General features: G+C 43.3%; 1 protein-coding gene across 1 annotated transcript; it reads left to right on the top strand.

Moving 5' to 3' along the window:
* The first annotated feature begins 2,865 nt into the window (after window positions 1–2,865).
* On the top strand, window positions 2,866–19,593 carry LOC311110419 (uncharacterized protein). The gene is made up of 7 exons (XM_084188965.1): window positions 2,866–3,375; window positions 3,801–3,931; window positions 4,130–4,315; window positions 9,981–10,145; window positions 15,813–15,924; window positions 16,306–16,433; window positions 17,583–19,593. The coding sequence occupies exons 1-7, from the start codon at window positions 3,093–3,095 to the stop codon at window positions 18,486–18,488; spliced, it is 1,911 nt and encodes a 636-aa protein (XP_084045091.1). The 5' UTR covers window positions 2,866–3,092; the 3' UTR covers window positions 18,489–19,593.
* The last annotated feature ends 1,039 nt before the right edge of the window (window positions 19,594–20,632 follow it).

Raw genomic sequence — 20,632 nt, 5'->3', positions numbered from 1 at the left:
ATAATGACAAAGCAAAAACAGGTTATTTTTTTTTGCAAATGTATACAAAAAATAAATCACATAAGTATTCAGATCCATTGCTATGAGACTCGAAATTGAGCTCAGGTGCATCCTGTTTCCATTGATCATCCTTGAGATGTTTCTACAACTTGATTGCAGTCCAACTGTGGTAATTTCAATTGATTGGACATGATTTGCAAAGGCACACAACTGGCTATATAAGGTCCCACAGTTGACAGTGCATGTCAGAGCAAAAACCAAGCCATGAGGTCGAGGGAATTGTCCGTAGAGCTCCAAGACAGGATTGTGTCGAGGCACAAATCTGGAGAAGGGTACCAAAAAATGTCTGCAGCATTGAAGGTCCCCCAAGAAGGCCTCCATCGTTCTTAAATGGAAATTTGGCCTGAATGCCAAGCGTCAAGTCTGAAGGAAACCTGGCACCATCCCTACGGTGAAGCATGGTGGTGGCAGCATCATGCTGTGGGGATGTTTTTCTGCGGCAGGGACTGGGAGACTAGTCAGGATCGAGGGAAAGATGAACTGAGTAAAGTACAAAGAGATCCTTGATGAAAACCTACTCCAGAGCGCTCAGGACCTCAGACTGGGGAGAAGGTTTACCTTCCAACAGGACAACAACCCTAAGCACACAGCCAAGACAACGCAGGAGTGGCTTCGGGACAAGTCTCTGAATGTCCTTGAGTGGCCCAGCCAGAGCCCGGATTTGAACCCGATTGAACATCTCTGGAGAGACCTGAAAATAGCTGTGCAGTGACACTCCCCATCCAACCTGACAGAGCTTGAGAGGATCTGCAGAGAAGAATGGGAGAAACTCTTCAAGCTTGTAGCGTCATACCCTAAAAGACTCGAGGCTGTAATCACTGCCAAATCGCTGCCAAAGGTGCTTCAACAAAGTACTGAGTAAAGGGTCTGAATACTTATGCAAATGTAATATTTCAATTTTTTAAAATATAAATTAGCAAACATTTCTAAAAACCTGTTTTTGCTTTGTCATTATGGAGTATTGTGTAGATTGATATCTTTTTTAAATCCATTTTAGAATATGGCTGTAAAGTAACAAAATGTGGAAAAAGTCAAGGGATCTGAATACTTTCCGAATGCACTGTATACCTAGTAATGGTGTTAAAGAGTACACATCAACTACTGAGTGTGAGATCCTGTCTCCTGTTACAACAAGTAACCATGGAGGGAGTGACATGGAGTTTGGAAATGAGCCTGACCAGGATAAAGTACTTGCGACGACAGGTGTGGTAGAAACTTCAACGTTTTCCCTGAGAATCCTACCAGAGATGATTTTGGACTGGTTTTGGATCCCTGCTTTTTGGCTGACCCATACGTTGTTTCAAGCTGGGTAAATGACTAACAGAACTGTTACACCTGTCAAAGTTTCGAGAAGTGGAATTTTTTAGATTTTTGAGGTACCGGGTGCTCCGCGTCACACCCCTCGGGGATTGACCCGTGTCGTGCTTTGCTCTCCGGTCATGAGCAAAACATGTTGATTGCCACACACATAGATCCGCGTTTTGAAGTTGGTTTAATAATACTTTCCTGTGGACCACCAGCAGAGCAAGTTTAAATATAATTTCATTCAACATTTGTGACAGACAAGGAACATGTAAATGTGCGTGGCGTTGTCTACATAATTTAGTGACTAGGATAGAGAAAGCACTGTGTCAACTGTGGGGGCGCCCAAGATGTACTCTTAAAAAGTCTTAATCGATTCTCAATTGCGATGCGGTTCTAGAAACAAAGCCCATTACTTTCATATCACATCAAAATAAATTCACAAATGCTAAATATACACACTGTGTTAACTGGATTTATCACAGTTGCAGCCGACAGTATTTTTCAGTTACAAGTTCCTGGCAGCCTTCTTCTGTAACACACATGCTAGATAGCTAATTAGCACAGATGGTCCCTCTGTCTTCCGTAAACACATGCTGTAACATGGAGATATGGACGTGTGTGAACATATATTTTTGGCTGACATGAAACTTACGTTCCTTATGTTTCCAAAACCGTACCGCAAGCGATACGTGTTCACGTTTAGAGTAAACATCGGTTCTATCATCAATAGGTGATAAAGGTAGTTAGCGTCTATGAATGGGGTAGAGGCACCCATGCAGCTGGTGATAGGAAGTGCTCTGTGAGAGAGAAACGAGTTTGAGTGGGGCAGAAAGTTTCCTATGCTGAGGCAGTGAAGAGAGTAGAGGATAACCCAAGGGAGAGTGATTTGACTGGAGCCCCCCAGTGAGTAGGCCTGAAGAGAGCGATCCAGAGAGGATGAGTTTTAGTAAGGTAGGATTTATTGCTATGGTTATTAATTGTCTGCACTGATGGAGCATAAATCCCAGAAAATAGATGTGGTAGTGGCAGCAGCTGTTGGCCTGGATTAGGATCTGGTAGGGCTAAAGTATTGGTATATTTTTGTATATGTGTAGGGTTAGATAGTGGTGAGATTTATTTTCACCCTTCTTTTCTGTGACATAATGTGCAATTCACACTCCGACCTGTAAAAGACAGCAATACGCAACACAGCGCCAAGTATGCATGCCGGAAACTCACAGGAAGAAGAAGTAAACAGTAAACCTATGCTAGGACAGTTGAATATTTACCTTACTGAGTCGATGGAATAAAGTTATGTATTATTTTCTATTCTATTCTATTTTTTATTTTCTATTCTAACACACTGTTCATTGTAAACAAGTCTGCTTTGACCTTGAAAGATACTGATCATAGGAGATTGGATGTGTACAGTACCGTAATTCAAAGAACAGCGCGCATACGCTTTTCATTTAAGCACACCCTTTGAGCTATGACGCCAACAAATAAGATCCTTTCTCTTCTGTGTAAACGGAAGTGAACAGTGACCAAGAACCATTTCCACATTCATGTTTTTATTGTTGTTATTTGGACGTTTATTAACCCACTGGAACCTTAAAATATGACCCATTTAACTGCACAGTGTCACATACTTACCTCAGGTCTTACCTCAGGTCTTTAATTCGCGTTGGAGACAGGACTTGATAGATGTTATCTAGTTAACGCTAGCTAGCTGCAAACGTTAGCTAACAATGGCTAACTGTATGGTTTTTCACACTCAAATAGCCTCCATCATGGAGGTGCTAGCGAATGCAGCCGTGGCAGAGATCTGTAAACTCGTAGACGACGACTATGCAGTGTTTCGTTTGGAAATTTCTCAAAGCCAGAAAGAAAACAGGGGATTGCGGAGGAAACTACAGCTACTCGAACTGAAGGTGTCACGGGAGCGCGCAGAGAGGACCATTCGAGAGCGCGTCCTCGCAAGTCGTCCGAGTAGTGTCAAGATCCTCGACCGATACAGAGGAATGGCAAGAGGTACATTTAGCCTGTCGCCCCGTTCGCCTCTGCGCATGTGTTCAGATGTGTTACCCAGAATTGGGTCTTGGTCAATTTTGGGATAGTATGCAACTTCCCCTGATTACTTAGCTATCTTGCAAAAACGTTTTTCTTGTATCTTTATTTTACCTGGCAGATCAATTAAGAGCAAATTCTTCTTGCACAAAGACACAATATAATATTCTAACCAAATTCTTGAATTTCCTATTGTTATACTAAACATTTTGTATTTATTGCATGGAATATAATCAATCAATAAATAGTATATCAAAAAGTTATGAATAGTGTTATAAGTGTTACCTTACATCCTTGCCAATTGTAGACAGTGTCAATAGTGTAAATATTGTGTTGAGCATTGACAGTAGCTAACTTAACCACTCCTTTCCCCACAATCACTCTCATAGGTGAAGGACATCTCACTGGAGGCCACAGGAGCTTTGTGAAGCCAGTGGGACCCAATGCGTGGAGAGATGACCAACCTATAGCTATAGATGAAGGGAATGGAACCTCAACCCAGCATGTTATCGTGATAGAGGTTAGTGTCATAGTGTTGCATAAAACATTACAGTACATAAAATGTGGCCCGTTTATTTCAGAAAGGCTCCCCTCAGCTATTTACTTGCTTACACGTACATCCTAATTTATCTGCCATAGGGGAGCTTGTGAGACTTCCCTACGACATTATCTAATTCAACTCATGTACCGACAATAACCTCTTCTCTTCTTGTGTCAGTCTGCAGATGCAGAGGCTGCAGGTCCTGGAGGATCGTCTCTGGTCAAGCAGGAGAGGACCGAAGGAGATGAACCACAACACACCAGAGACATCCAGACTGGCACAGTGGCTGGAGTGGCGTCCCCTTTAGCCACGGAGGACCCCGCCGCCCAGCCCCAGCCCAGGACCCGACGCAGCAACACGGAGGTCAGTGGAACGCTGAACGCCGTCCTCAAGTCAGAGACAGACAGCGAGAATTTAACTGTAACACACAGGCTCTTACACACAGGACCTGACCACAGATCAGACCAAGAGAGACTGGAGTTGGGACCACTGGGCTGTCCTCCTGCTCCTGTCTCAGAGTATTTGCTTCACGGTATCCCAAGCCCGAGGACGGTTCATTTCCATCGGGACTCAGGTGACGCGTTAGAGACTGGCAATGATCTGTCTTGTTCTTACACTACAGAGATGGACCCTGGCAACATGCCCTTGGGTTTAAAGACACAAACTGATCTGTCTAGAGGGGACTGGAACCGGTACAGTAGTAGTGTATACTCTGAAGGGTGCCTAGATAAGAAAGTGGAGGATATAGTGGTAGATGAATTGACTGTGAAAGTGGAGGGTGACGCTCCTCCCACAAGGAATACAGATAGTCACCTAGGAGATGGACACTCACAGGGCAGATATTTCTTAGATTACAGAGAAAGATTAGAGACAAATCCAAACGTTGTGACCCACTCCCCTTTGCACATGCTCAGGGATCGTGAACCTGTGTCCACGTCGATGGGGCCTTCCAATTCACATGGCTGCATCCTTTTCGATCAGGTATTGAACTCAGAGGACCAAAGGGCCAAGGTGCAGGGAGGGGGACTAACATCCGGCAATAGCAAAGAGAAACGGTTCCTCTGCATGTTCTGTAACAAAGGCTTCAGCTGCCCCCAGAAGGTGGAGATCCACCAGAGGGTCCACACAGGGATAAAACCCTTCAGCTGTACCCAGTGTCACATGCGCTTCGCCGAGGCTGGCAACCTGAAGAGGCACCAGAGGGTCCACACAGGGGAGAAACCTTTCAGCTGTACCCAGTGTCAGATGTGCTTCACCCAGGCTTGCCACCTGAAGAGGCACCAGAGGGTCCACACAGGGGAGAAACCCTACAGCTGCCCCCGGTGTCATATGCGCTTCGCCCAGGCTGGCAACCTGAAGATGCACCTGAAGGTCCACACGGAAGAGAGGCCGTTCGCTTGTACGCACTGTGGGAAGAGGTTCTCAGAGAGGAGCTACCTCAAGATACACCAGCAGAAAAACCATTCCACTCGATAGCTTCTGATTTTCATTGTTGTCAGCAGAAAAGATCCACAGATGCATTTGGTATAACAAGAGTAACATATTTCAGTGTTGAATATTCCTGGGTAGAATATTGCATCCAGGCATTGTGTGATATATAACGCATATATAAGCCTAAAAAGGCTGTTACATATTGTGTTTGTACCGTGTAGGGTATATGTTGTTCACAAATGCCTGTTTCATTACCTCCATTTAAGATTCTATTTCAAGAGGTAGGCTTTCAGACATTTTCAGAAGATGGGCAGGGACTATGCTGTCCTAGCTTCAGGGGGAAGCTGGTTCCACCAATCGGGTGCCAGGACAGAGAAGAGCATTGCCTGGGCTGAGCGGGAGCTGACCTCCCGTAGGGGTGGGACGGCCAAGAGACCAGAGGAGGCAGAACGGATGCTCAGGTTGGGGTGTAGGGTTTGATTATAGCCGGAAGGTATGGAGGGCCAATTCCCCTTGCTGCTCCGTAGGCAAGCGCCATGGTCTGCTAGTGGATGCAAGCTTTGACTGGAAGCCAGTGGAGTGTGCGGAGGTGTGGGGTGAGAACTTGGGAAGGTTGAACACACGGCGGGCTGCGGCGTTCTGGATAAGTTGCAGGGGTTTGATGGCACAAGCAGGGAGCCCAGCCAACAGAGAGTTGCAGTAGTCTAGATGGGAGGTGACAAGCGCAGGGATTAGGACCTGCGCCGCTTCCTGTGTGAGGAAGGGTCGTACTCTATGGATGTTATAGAGCACGTGTCACACTCAACACCCCTGTTGTAGAGCATGAACCTGCAGGAGCGAGTCACTGCTTTGATGTTCTTTGCACTCTGGGAGGGGGACACCGTGGAGCCGCGGCTTTGTCTTGTTGAGCTTGAGGTGGTGGGCCAACATCCAAGCTGAGATGTCTGCCAGGCACGCAGAGACGTGTATGTGTGGTTTTCATATGGTGTATTTAACACTTGTTTATGTTTAATAAACACAATGGGACTTTTCATTCTAAGACTTTCATTGAGACTCTTTAGTATACATCACATCTGATCTCACCCTATTCTGCATATACCCAGCAGCGCTTTATAGCTGTAGCGGGGATGGGTAAACACTCCATGTTGAAAGTGTGTTTATTACAGGGCCGGCATTATGGGCGGGCCTTAGGGGGCCTGGCCCGCCATACTGTATCTCCATACCCGTCCAAATATATTTATCATTTATTTGGCCGAGACGCGCGCAGACAGAAAGACCCATCATTGTCAGATAAAGCATCCGAGCAACCAAAACAGCCCCCCTCTGTCTCAGTATGTATAGCCCAAGAGTATGGCAAGACATTCTCTTTTTTGACCACATCAGACAAATGGGCTACATATTGTAAGACAGAAATGTAAGTCGTTCGGATGCTATTTTGGACTAACGTGCGAAGGTAACCTACTTTTTAAAGTGATTTGATTTACAATCGGATGAAAACATCATGACGTGTTGCGTTCATGCCACATTATAAGGTAGACAAATACATTTTTACAGTTAAATTACATGTCATTACTATAAAACCCACAATAGAAGCGCTAAAGCAGTCATTTGGACTGCTCAAGAATTTAAAAAATACATTAGTCTACTCTGCTATTTTTAAAGTCAGGCCCCCTCCGTCCTTGACTTTTCCTAAATAAGTCCATAATACACACTGTCCTTGTCAGAATCTTAATATCACAAACAGAACTGGTGTTATAGACCGTTTTAGGAGGGCATATCATTTTGGTTTTCCTCGTTGCCCCTCCTCCTGACGGTAAGGCCTGCTCCCCACCTTCTCCCGATAGTTGAAGATGCCGTGCCCAGTTGATAATCACCCCGATAATTGCCTCGAAGCTGAACCTAAACTATACTGAAACGAATTTCACACATATAATAACAGATTAAATAAATTAAGTAGGCTAAAGTATGATGAGGGAGAATGGATGAGTTGATGCGCAAGGGGAAGCGAACAATGCATAATTATGCTATCACCAATTGTGAATAAAGAACAGGGCGGGCCATTCTATTGTATTGATCTATTCTAATTATAATCTAAAAATGGTACAGTGGAGAAAAAAAGTATTTAGTCAGCCACCAATTGTGCAAGTTCTCACACTTAAAAAGATGAGAGAGGCCTGTAATTTTCATCATAGGTACACGTCAACTATGACAGACAAATTGAGAGAAAATTTTTCCAGAAAATCACATTGTAGGATTTTTAATGAATTTATTTGCAAATTATGGTGGAAAATAAGTATTTGGTCACCTACAAACAAGCAAGATTTCTGGCTCTCACAGACCTGTAACTTCTTCTTTAAGAGGCTCCTCTGTCCTCCACTCGTTACCTGTATTAATGGCACCTGTTTGAACTTGTTATCAGTATAAAAGACACCTGTCCACAACCTCAAACAGTCACACTCCAAACTCCACTATGGCCAAGACCAAAGAGCTGTCAAAGGACACCAGAAACAAAATTGTAGTCCTGCACCAGGCTGGGAAGACTGAATCTGCAATAGGTAAGCAGCTTGGTTTGAAGAAATCAACTGTGGGAGCAATTATTAGGAAATGGAAGACATACAAGACCACTGATAATCTCCCTCGATCTGGGGCTCCACGCAAGATCTCACCCCGTGGGGTCAAAATGATCACAAGAACGGTGAGCAAAAATCCCAGAACCACACGGGGGGACCTAGTGAATGACCTGCAGAGAGCTGGGACCAAAGTAACAAAGCCTACCATCAGTAACACACTACGCCGCCAGGGACTCAAATCCTGCAGTGCCAGACGTGTCCCCCTGCTTAAGCCAGTACATGTCCAGGCCCGTCTGAAGTTTGCTAGAGTGCATTTGGATGATCCAGAAGAGGATTGGGAGAATGTCATATGGTCAGATGAAACCAAAATAGAACTTTTTGGTAAAAACTCAACTCGTTGTGTTTGGAGGACAAAGAATGCTGAGTTGCATCCAAAGAACACCATACCTACTGTGAAGCATGGGGGTGGAAACATCATGCTTTGGGGCTGTTTTTCTGCAAAGGGACCAGGACGACTGATCCGTGTAAAGGAAAGAATGAATGGGGCCATGTATCTTGAGATTTTGAGTGAAAACCTCCTTCCATCAGCAAGGGCATTGAAGATGAAACGTGGCTGGGTCTTTCAGCATGACAATGATCCCAAACACACCGCCCGGGCAACGAAGGAGTGGCTTCGTAAGAAGCATTTCAAGGTCCTGGAGTGGCCTAGCCAGTCTCCAGATCTCAACCCCATAGAAAAAATTTGGAGGGAGTTGAAAGTCCGTGTTGCCCAGCGACAGCCCCAAAACATCACTGCTCTGGAGGAGATCTGCATGGAGGAATGGGCCAAAATACCAGCAAAAGTGTGTGAAAACCTTGTGAAGACTTACAGAAAACGTTTGACCTGTGTCATTGCCAACAAAGGGTATATAACAAAGTATTGAGAAACTTTTGTTATTAACCAAATACTTATTTTCCACCATAATTTGCAAATAAATTCATTAAAAATCCTACAATGTGATTTTCTGGATTTTTTTTCCTCATTTTGTCTGTCATAGTTGACGTGTACCTATGATGAAAATTACCGGCCTCTCTCATCTTTTTAAGTGGGAGAACTTGCACAATTGGTGGCTGACTAAATACTTTTTTCCCCACTGTATATACTCACTCTGTCAATCTATTCTGGCCTACTTGGAGTACACAGTGAGAGCGTGCGTAATTTACAATGGCAAGAAGACCAAGACAAATGGATGCACTTGTTACCGTTGCTACAAAATCTGAATGAAACCAACTCAGATGGTGGGGAAGAGTGAATCATGATGACATCTCTGATGAGTATTCTTCTGATTCTAAGCCTCAACCTGAATCTACTCCCAAGCGCAAAACATAATTGTGCACGCTGAGCAGGTGCCAGCGCCACCACCAAATGAAACGGTGAGACAGGAGAGAGGAGGGCACCGTTCGGAATAGAACAAGCCGGTGAGAATTCTATGGGCCATTATCAGCACAAAATGTCATCACTGCGAGAGCAGGCCCTACATCTCAAGCAAGAAAACAAATTCAGCAACACACTTTCGTTGTTTAGGCTATGTGAGATGGACATGTTCCAACTGATAATTAACTTTTGGACTGGTGTCATATCAACACTTATATTAATTATGCCATTATTGCTTTTGTGATGATTTTCACTATTATCAAGCACACTTGGCGCTTGTAATGATATTTAGGCTACTGATGTTTTCATCATTTGACCGTGCATCTTGCTGACCATGTGTATTGGCTGTTGGGGTATTTATTTTTATTTAGTTGTTATAAATATACCGGGTTCATAGTTGTAACAAAGCCACTCCACAAATACAATTGATTGAACACTTTAATTATTATAATAAAAAATGTTTATACATATATCCACATAGGAGGTCTTGAAAAAAACATGCCCCCCTACGTTGCCCGTCCAACGGATTCGTTCTTATTATCTGTTTGTGCGTGTGTACAGTACATATCTGATGGAGTGGATGTCTGTTTAATCTGTATCACCTCTCTTCCAGGAGGAGGAGGATCCAGAGGTGCTGCTGGTGAAGGAGGAGGGGTGTGAGGAGGGTCTGGGGAACCCTGAGGGGACCATGGTCATGGAGGACAACCAGACTACACCTCCTCCTGAACCCACAGAGGAACCAGCTGAGCAGCACAGGATCACACACAGTCTCACTGAGGTGGGCCCACTGTGAACTACTGTCTGAATGGTATTAGGTCAGGGCCCGTATCCACAAAGCCTCTCAGAGTAGGAGTGCTGATCTAGGATCAGTTTAGCCTGTTAGATCATAATGAATAAGACTATGTAGACAGGTGGAGGACCTTTGCTTTGTGGATTTAATTTTGTCTTAACTGTGGGACCATGCCTTTTAATGATGAAACCATTAGTGTCAAGTAATCAAATTAACAAACACGTTTTTTATTTCGCCTTTATTTAATCAGGGAGTCATACTGAGACCAAGGTCTCTTTTACAGATGAGCCCTGAATTACAGAAATGTGAGAAAATACACACATCAAAATATAAATACAAAATGCAACTAGAAAGAAAAACAGTCATAAAATACAAACACATTCATCAGGATTAAGGTCCTCAAGCATCCTTCTGAATTGCCCTAGAGGCACCAAAACATCAAATGTAAGAACATTTTGAAGATTGTTCCACAAATAAGGTGCAAGAAAACTAAAAGCTGATGAACCTAACTTAGTAGAGACCAAATGAATTTCCTGAGTTAGCCAACCCTGACACCGGGTGTGGTAACTCATAAGTCTAAAGTTTAGTAATAATGTTAGGTACAGTGGGAGTTTTTGTAAAGGGGCTTTATAAATGAAAATATAGCAATGTATCAACCTACGTGACATCAAAGAGGGCCAACCAACTTTCTGGTAGAGAATGCATTGATGAGTACTAAAACTGTCGCCAATAATGATAATAGCATCTAACGGCTTTAATGAAGTGGCAGCTGCATTCATATAGATGATGTCGCCATAGACTGAATAATTTGCTGTCTACTATTTAGCGAGAGGTATGACCTATTTCTATAGAAGAAGCCTATTTTTATTCTCAGCTTAAATAACTCATCCATATTCTTTTTAAAATACAGATTTTCATCTATCCAGATGCCCAGACATTTGTAAGCAGGGACACGTTCAATATGGACACCATCCAAAGTACATATGCTTAAATCATCAGAGTTATTTTTATGCGCTCTAGAGAACAACATATGCTTAGTTTGATCTGCATTCAATACTAATTTCAGGTCAATAAAGTTTTTCTGTAATACGATGAAGGCAGACTGTAGATCAGATAAAGCCTGGTGAATCGTGGGGGTAATAGCATACACAACAGTATCATCGGCATGCAAGTGCAGGTTACAATTTTTTTGTAAACTGCAACAATATTGTTAATGTAAACAGTAAAAGGTACAGGACCCAGAATTGACCCCTGCGGGATACCTTTTGTTATGTCCAGAAAACAGGATTTAACACCATCAGTAGATACACATTGAATTCTATCTGCCAATAAATGTTTTAAACAGTTATACTGAACTAAAATATAAACGAACATGTAAAGTGTTGGTCCCATTTTTCATGAGCTGAAATAAAAGATCCCAGAAATGTTCCATATGCACAAAAGCTTATTTCTCTCAAATGTTGTGCACAAATTTGTTTACATCCCTGTTAGTGAGAATTTCTCCTTTGCCAAGATAATCCATCCACCTGACAGGTGTGGCATATCAAGAAGCTGATTAAACAGCATGATCATTACACAGGTACAACTTGTGTTGGGAACCACTCTAAAATGTGTAGTTTTGTCAAACAACACAATGCCACAGATGTCTCAAGTTTTGAGAGAGCTTACAATTGGCATGCTGACTGCAGGAATGTTCAACAGAGCTGTTGCCAGAGAATTTCATGTTAATTTTTTGACCATAAGCCGCCTCCAACGTCGTTTTAGAGAATTTGGCAGTATTCAGTACTCAGACTAGAAGTGGTAGGCCACACAAGCTCACAGAACGTGACCGCCGAATGCTGAAACGCATAACGTGTCAGTCCTCGGTTGCAACACTCACTACCGACTTCCTAACTGCCTCTGGAAGCAACGTCAGCACAATAATTGTTCGTCGGGAGCTTCATGACCGAGCAGCCGCACACAAGCCTAAGATCACCATGGCAATGCCAAGCGTCGGCTGGAGTGGTGTAAAACTTCCCGCCATTGCATTCTGGAGCAGTGGAAATGTGTTCTCTGGCGTGATGAATCACACTTCACCATCTGGCAGTCTGACGGACGACTCTGGGTTTTGCAGATGCCAGGAGAACGCTATCTGCCCCAATGCATAGTACCAATGGTAAAGTTTGGCGGAAGAAGAATAATGGTCTGGGGCTGTTTTTCATGGTTCGGGCTAGGCCCCTTAGTACCAGTGAAGGGAAATCTTAATCCTACAGCATACAATGACATTCTAGACGATTCTGTGCTTCCAACTATGTAGCAACAGTTTGGGGAAGGCCCTTTCCTGTTTTAGCATGACAATGCCCCCATGCACAAAGAGAGGTCCATACAGAAAGGGTTTTGTTGAGATCGGTGTGGAAGAACTTGACTGGCCTGCACAGAGCCCTGATCTCAACCCCATCGAACATCTTTGGGATGAATTGGAATGCCGACTACGAGCCAGGCCTAATCGCCCAACATCAGTGCCCGAACTCACTAATGCTCTTGTAGCTGAATGGAAGCAAGTCCCCGCAGCAATGTTCCAACATCTAGTGGAAAGCCTTTCCAGAAGAGTGGAGGCTGTTATAGCAGCAAAGGGGGACCAACTCCATATTAATGCCCATGATTTTGGAATTAGATGTTCGACGAGCAGGTGTCCACATACTTTTGGTCATGTAGTGTATGTTGATGTTGATGGTGGTGCTGGAGATTATGAATATGTCCCTTTAACTTCTTAAGGATCGGACACTTTTTTTCAATTTTCGCCTAAAATGACATACCCAAATCTAACTGCCTATAGCTCAGGACCTGAAGCAAGGATATGCATATTCTTGATACCATTTGAAAGGAAACACTTTGAAGTTTGTGGAAATGTGAAATTAATGTAGGAGAATATAACACATTAGATCTGGTAAAAGATAATACAAACAAAAAAACATGAGTTTCTTTTCTTGTTCCATCATCTTTGAAATGTAGGAGAAAGGCCACAATATAATATTGCAGTTTAGGCGCAATTTAGATTTTGGCCACTAGATGGCAGCAGTGTGTATGCAAAGTTTCAGATTGATCCAGTGAAGCGTTGCAATACTGGACTATTATCATGTCTGCCTAAATGTGCCGAATTGGTCAATTGATACATTTTCAAGTACATAACTATAGAGAACATACAAAAATGATATGGTAATACAAAATGTAAGTTGACACACTCCCAGGAATGTCATACATGATGGATCATTAGCTTATGCACTAACTTTCACACATCTAGATGGCCGGGGTTCAAACTGTAGAACCCAGTTCCTACATTTGAATATAAAAATTTATTTTATCAAACAAAACTATGCTACATTTTATCTCTGGGACCCTTAGGATGACAAATCAGAGCAAGATTACTGAATGTAAGTACATTATTTACCTTCAGAGGTGAATGTATCAAACCAGTTGCCGTGATACGTTTTTTGTTGTTTTGCACTCTCCTCAAACAATAGCATGGCATTTTTTTCACTGTAATAGCTACTGTAAATTGGACAGTGCAGTTAGATTAACAATAATTTAAGCTTTCTGCCCATATAAGACATGTCTATGTCCTGGAATTGTTGTGCATTTACTGTTTTCAAATCACCAGCAGTCAGAGATGGAGCTTTAAAAGTAGCTTGATTTAGCTTTCTTAATGAAAATAGCGCATCTGTTTCTCAGTTGTCTGAAAGAGTGCCAGTCCACTACAGAGTCAGTTTTCCTTGCTTTGGACCAGGCCTGATTTCTCATCTGAAGGAGCTCAGATAGCTGCGAAGAAAACCAGGGGTTAGATCTATCTTTGACTCTGAATTGTTTAAAAGGGGCGTGTTTATCTGCCAGAGGAATAAATATGGAGTGTACATTTTCTAGAGCCAACTCAGGGTCAGGAATACAGGAGACAGTGGCTAAATCAGAGTAGAGCATGTCATGTAAAAACCCTTGAGGAGAGAATTTTTACAAATGTATATTTTTAATTAAACAAGGGTGAGTATTTTTGCTGTTTGGTATCTCGAATACATACTATGGGACAATTATCACTGAGATCATATGCAAATACTCCACTAGACAAATATTTATGGGGGTTATTAGTAAGACATTAAGCTGTGTGGGTTTTGAGATCAATTGAGTCAGATTAAACTCAACGCATTCGTGAAAGTATTCAGACCCCTTGACTTTTTGCACATTTTGTTACGTTATAGCCTTATTCTAAAACTGATTAAATTGTTTTTTCCCCTCATCAATCTACACACAATTCCCCATAATGACGAAGCAAAAACAGGTTTTTAGAAATTAGAAAAATGTGGCAAAGCAATTCAGTTTTTGTCCTGAATACAAATTGTTATGTTTGGGGCAAATCCAATACGACACATTACTGAGTACCACTCTTCATATTTTCAAGCATAGTGGTGGCAGCATCATGTTATGGGTATGCTTGTAATTGGCAAGGACTGGGGATTTTATCAGGATAAAAATAAAACAGAATGAAGCTAAGCACAGGCAAAATCCTAGAAGAAAACCTTGTTCAGTCTGCTTTCCACCAGACACTGGGAGATTAATTCACCTTTCAGCAGGACAATAACCTGAAACACAAGGCCAAATCTACACTGGAGTTGCTTAACAAGAAGACAGTGAATGTTCCTGAGTGGCCAAGTTACAGTTTTGACCAATCTACTTGAAAATATATGTCAATCCCTGAAAATGATTGTCTAACAATGATCAACAACCAATTTGACAGAGCTTGTAGAATTTTGAAAAGAATAATGGGCAAATGTTGCACAATCCAGGTGTGGAAAGCTCTTAGAGACTTAACCAGAAAGATTCAGAGCTGTAATCGCTGCCAAAGGTGCTTCTACTAAATATTGACTCGGGTGGGAATACTTATGTCAAGTAGATATTTCTGTATCTTATTTTCAATACATTTGAAAACATTTCTAAAAACATGTTTTCACTTTGTCATTATGGGGTATTGTGAGAAAAAAATCTATTTACTCCATTTTGAATGCAGGCTGAAACGCAACAAAATGTGGAAAAATAATACTTTCTGAAGGCACTGTATATGGCCACTCCTCCCCCTTTCTGTAATCTGTCACATCTAAATACATTATAATAATTTACTTCAATGTCTTTATCAGAGACAGAACCATTTAACCATGTTTCCGAGAGAACCAGAATGTCAAGACACTAGTTCTGAACCCAAATGTCAATTGTGTCCATTTTTTAAATCATACTACGCACATTTAGGTGCATTAGCCCCCTACAAGATTTAAAGTCAGAGGGGGTATTCAGCTCATTCACATAAGAGCTAACAGGCATAGGGTCATCTGCAGCAATTTGTTGAGTAAGCTGAGACTTTGCCAGGTCCCTGGCCAACCATGTGAGAGCAGAGCAGACTGAGAATTCGACAGATCTCCTTCAAGTCGCTGGATGCAAGGGCTGGGATGGGAACGGGGTGAGCAGTGTTTGCAGGGCTCAGTCCACCCGGATGAAACTCCCATAGTATCAAATTAACTAACATGTTTGCATAGTACTAATAGCAATCCTTCTTTGCCCAATCAGAAGATGCTCCATAGCAGGGTGCTCATATGATATTTCTTGATCCAACATCCTCTCACTCTGTATCTCTTACAGTCAGTAGACATGGAGGATGGGAAGCCTGATCTGCTGCTGGTCAAAGAAGAGACAATAAAGGACGGACTAGAGAGCATTGACCTGCTGAGTGGACTAAAGATGGGGGAGCAAGGTAAGGGAGAAATACATATAGCCTACATACAACCCTGTGTAGCTCAGTTGGTAGAGCATGGCGCTTGCAATGCCAGGGTTGTGGGTTCGATTCCCACGAGGGGCAAGTATGAAAATGTATGCACTCACTAACTGTAAGTCGCTCTGGATAAGAGCGTCTGCTAAATGACTAAAATGTAATACAGTAATAGATCTACAATGGGAATAGTGATGCGCCTGGCTATTATTCTTTCTTAATTTTCTTCATTGATAAAATGTAATCAATACAACTTATGTTTACATACCAAAACACACATTATAATGTATGAACTTGACCAGGTAATTGACTCAGAAAACTTCTCTGCCATGTTTGTAAAGTCTATTTTGTAACGTCTTCCTGCAGGTGGTTGGCTGGAGGCAAACAGAGGAGACTGGGCGGCCATCTTGGATTCCCAGACCCAGACGGGTGCAACCAAGGGCCCAGGGGACAACATCACTGAGCAGGGCAGAACCAGAGGCGACATAGTGGAGGTCAGTGGATGGGACAGCGTCCTCAACTCTGCGCTGCAGTACAATACTGTTAACCACAAACAGAAACAGACAGTCAAACACAAAACAACATCCGATCTTAGTCTCCATGACAGCAAACTGGCTGAGACCAGGTCGAGGCGTAGATTTGGTCTGCGGAGACAGGGAGGTGTCCATATGTGGCGGGAGAGAACAGACACAGACTAGCAATGCTCCATCCTGCTCCTATAGTTGTGATTCAGACAGACTGATGGCGCCTCAGGTTAACCCCCTAACAGGTGCTGCCTTCAGCCTGCCTTCTATAGGATCTATCAACTGGAACATGGACCCTACGACAACACAGACACTCCCTGGCCTTCGTCCTCCTCACAATCTCCTTATGTTAAACCAGACCTCAGACAATGCCAGTGCCTCAACACTAAGTGGCTACACAAGCCCATTCACAAATGACAGTAGTAGTGACGCTATCAGCAGATCCGGTGGCGAAGAGAAGTGCTTCCCGTGTTCGTTCTGTGGGAAAGCCTTCAGTTTCCCCAAACAGGTGGAGATCCACCAGAGGATGCACCCGGGGGAGAAATTGTTTGGCTGCCACCTCGACTGGGCCTGTTTCTCCGACTCATCCCACATGAAGATGCACCTGATGGTCCACATGGGAGTGAGGCCATTCGCCTGTACATACTGCTGGAAGAGGTTCTCATAGAGGAGATACCTCAGGATACACCAGTATAGTGTATCCTGAGTATAGTGATATGTAATGTAATACTAGTTAGTTAGTTCGTAGTTAATTCTGTTGGTTTTGGATGTAGTAGGGAACTGGATGAGGTGAACTGAGGAAAAAATGAGTATGATGAGGCAGAGTAGATGATATGGTGATGGTTGGTGTGATGGTGTCTGTAAAAATGCTTCACTGATGAAAAGTGTTTTCATGTAATGTTGCACCTTTTCCAAAGTATCCCCCAACCCAACCCGGTTATATCCACCAACCCAACCCAGTTAAATCCCCCATATCCCCCCCAACCCAACCCGATTATATCCCCCATACCCCCATTGACTGTGGTTAATATTTTAGAATATCATGTCATGTTTCTGTGTGTACAGCAAAAGGTTTCTTATATAAACCTTTATGATTTTCTCTTCCATTTGTGTTTACAGTCTGCAGTCCATGAGGACTTGCTGATATCCAGTGTTACTGGTGGGAGAGAGTGGACCTCTGAAGCGGCTGGTCACAAACCCTGGCCCCGGATCGGGACCATGGATCAGGAGCCATCGCTCTTCCTTCCTGAGTCGGATCCAGGACCGAACCGCGAGGGACAGAGACTCCACCACCACCACAAATACACAGAACACAACCAGTGGACAGGTGGACTGAACAACCTCAGTCCTGGTGGTCATAAGAGAGACAGAGGCTCCAGTCAGGGATCCAGTCTGCAGCCCAGATCCTTTTCTTCACAGTCTCAGTGCAGGGATGAAGCAGGGCCTGGGACTGATAGAGGTAGACCCTCCTGTTCCTATGATACAAACACAACAGTATCCATGATGAACAGAGCAAGTCACCCTGGGCTTCAGCCTTCAGAGAGAGTGGTGGGAGAGCCCCCTGGTGGGAGTCTAACAGGAAGTCTGTCTTCTCTTTCCGGGTCTCGTCTAATGCCTAGTGACTGGGTTCATAAAAGGCATGGGCCTGGACCTGGGTCTAGCCTTCCTCAGCTACCTCATGGTTACCCTACCAATACAGCACACAATCCCAACAACACCCAAACAATGGCTAGAGGTCAAGGAGGGAGCTCAAAGACTAATCACCTGAGGGTGGAGGCTCCTGCTTCTACTTCCTCTGGTGTTATTGGGTCACAGCGTGGGAGGCAGAGCATTAGGGGGGATGCCGACAAGCCGTACGCCTGCCCCACATGTGGGAAGCGCTTCGCTCAGGCGAATTATGTGAAGATGCATCAGACCGTTCACACCAAGGAGAAGCCCTTCAAGTGCAAACTATGTTACAAGAGCTTCTCCTTCCTGACTAACCTTACCAGACATAAGAGTGTCCACAATGGGGAGAAATCGTAGCACTGTGGCTTGAGTTTTACACAGGGGATATCTGGGAACCATTCTTTAGCTGACATATTATAGTGATCATGCGAAGTGTCTTAGGGTAAGATTTTATTTTTTTAAGTACTCTAAGTCCCTCCATTGAGCATCTGGGTATGCTCACATTTTCGTCCTCCATTTGGCAAATCTGACCATAACTCTATCCTCCTGATTCCTGCTTACAAGCAAAAACTCAAACAGGAAGTACCAGGACGCTCTAAATTCGGAAGTGATCAGATGATGTGGATGCTAAGCTACAGGACTGTTTCGCTAGCACAGACTGGAATATTGTTCTGGGACTCATCCGATGGCATTGAGTTAACCACATCAGTCATAAGTGCATTGATGATATTGTCCCCACAGTGACCATATGTACATATCCCAACCAGAAGCCATGGATTACAGGCAACATCCGCATGGATGTGGCAGGGCTTGCAAACTATCACGGACTACAAAGGGAAACCAATGCCGCGAGCTGCCCAGTGACACGAGCTTACCAGACGAGCTAAATGCCTTCTATGTTCGCTTCAAGGCAACCAACAGTGAACCATGCGAGAGCACCAGCTGTTCCGGATGACTGTGTGAGCACGCTCTCCGTAGCTGACGTGTATAAAACCTTTAAACAGGTTGACATTCACATGGGCCAGACGGATTACCGGGACACGTAGTCAGAGCATGCGCTGTCCAGCTGGCAAGTGTCTTCACTGACATTTTCAACCTCTTCTTGACCCAGTCTGTAATACCTACATGTTTCAAGCAGACCACTATAGTCCCTGTGCCCAAGACCGCCAAGATAACCTATCTAAATGACTATCGCCCCATAGCACCCACATCTGTAGCTGTGAAATGCTTTGAAAGGCTGGTCATGGCTCACATCAACATCATCATCCCATTTTTATTTCCCACAGCAAGAGAGGAGTTGCCACATTTATACAATATTTTTTTTTCTCCATAATGTTTTCAAGCCAATTAAGAAGGAATATCGATGTAACTTGTAACTACGTTAGAAGCTACATTTGGTTTATCAAAATAATAATTATTGTGAACTATGACATGACGTAATAAACTAATTTGAATATGTCGCAAGAGAAAATATAATTTGCCCTTATTAAACTTGCCAGATCATTTTCCATCAATGGATGTCGATTTAACTAGTTTGACTGCTATGATTAACCAATAAAGCACGAGAGGGTATGGTATATGGCCAATATACCACAGCTAAGGGCTGTTCTTAAGCATGACGCAACGCGGAGTGCCTGGATACAGCCGTTAGCCATGGTACAGTGCCTTGCAAAAGTATTCATCCCCCTTGGCGTTTTTCCTATTTTGTTGCATTACAACCTATAATTTAAATGGATTTTTATTTGGATTTAATGTAATGGGCATACACAAAATAGTCCAAATAGGTGAAGTGAAATGAAAGAAATTACTTGTTTCAAAACATTCAAAAAAATAAATAACGGAAAAGTTTACATACACTCAATTAGTATTTGGTAGCATTTCCTTTAAATTGTTTAATGTTTCGGGTAGCCTTCCACAAGCTTCCCACAATAAGTTGGGTGAATTTTGGCCCATTCCTCCTGACAGAGCTGGTGTAACTGAGTCAGGTTTGTAGGCCTCCTTGCTCGCACACGCTTTTTCAGTTCTGCCCACAAATTGTCTATAGGAATGAGGTCAGGGCTTTGTGATGGCCACTCCAATACCTTGACTTTGTTGTCCTTAAGCCATTTTGCCACAACTTTGGAAGTATGCTTGGGGTCATTGTCCATTTGGAAGACCCATTTGCGACCAAGCTTTAACTTCCTGACTGATGTCTTGAGATGTTGCTTCAATATATCCACATCATTTTCCTTCCTCATGATGCCATCTATTTTGTGAAGTGCATCAGTCCCTCCTGCAGCAAAGCACCCCCACAGCATGATGCTGCCACCCCCGTGCTTCACGGTTGGGATTGTGTTCTTCGGCTTGCAAGCCTACCCCTTTTTCCTCCAAACATAACGATGGTCATTATGGCCAAACAGTTCTATTTCTGTTTCATCAGACCAGAGGACATTTCTCCAAAAAGTACGATCTATGTCCCCATGTGCAGTTGCAAACCATAGTCTGGCTTTTTTATGGCGGTT

This window comes from Coregonus lavaretus, assembly GCF_964263955.1.
Source record: "Coregonus lavaretus genome assembly, contig: SUPER_35_unloc_5, whole genome shotgun sequence".
Classification (NCBI taxonomy): Eukaryota; Metazoa; Chordata; class Actinopteri; order Salmoniformes; family Salmonidae; genus Coregonus; species Coregonus lavaretus.
This window is presented reverse-complemented; position numbering and strand designations above follow the sequence as displayed.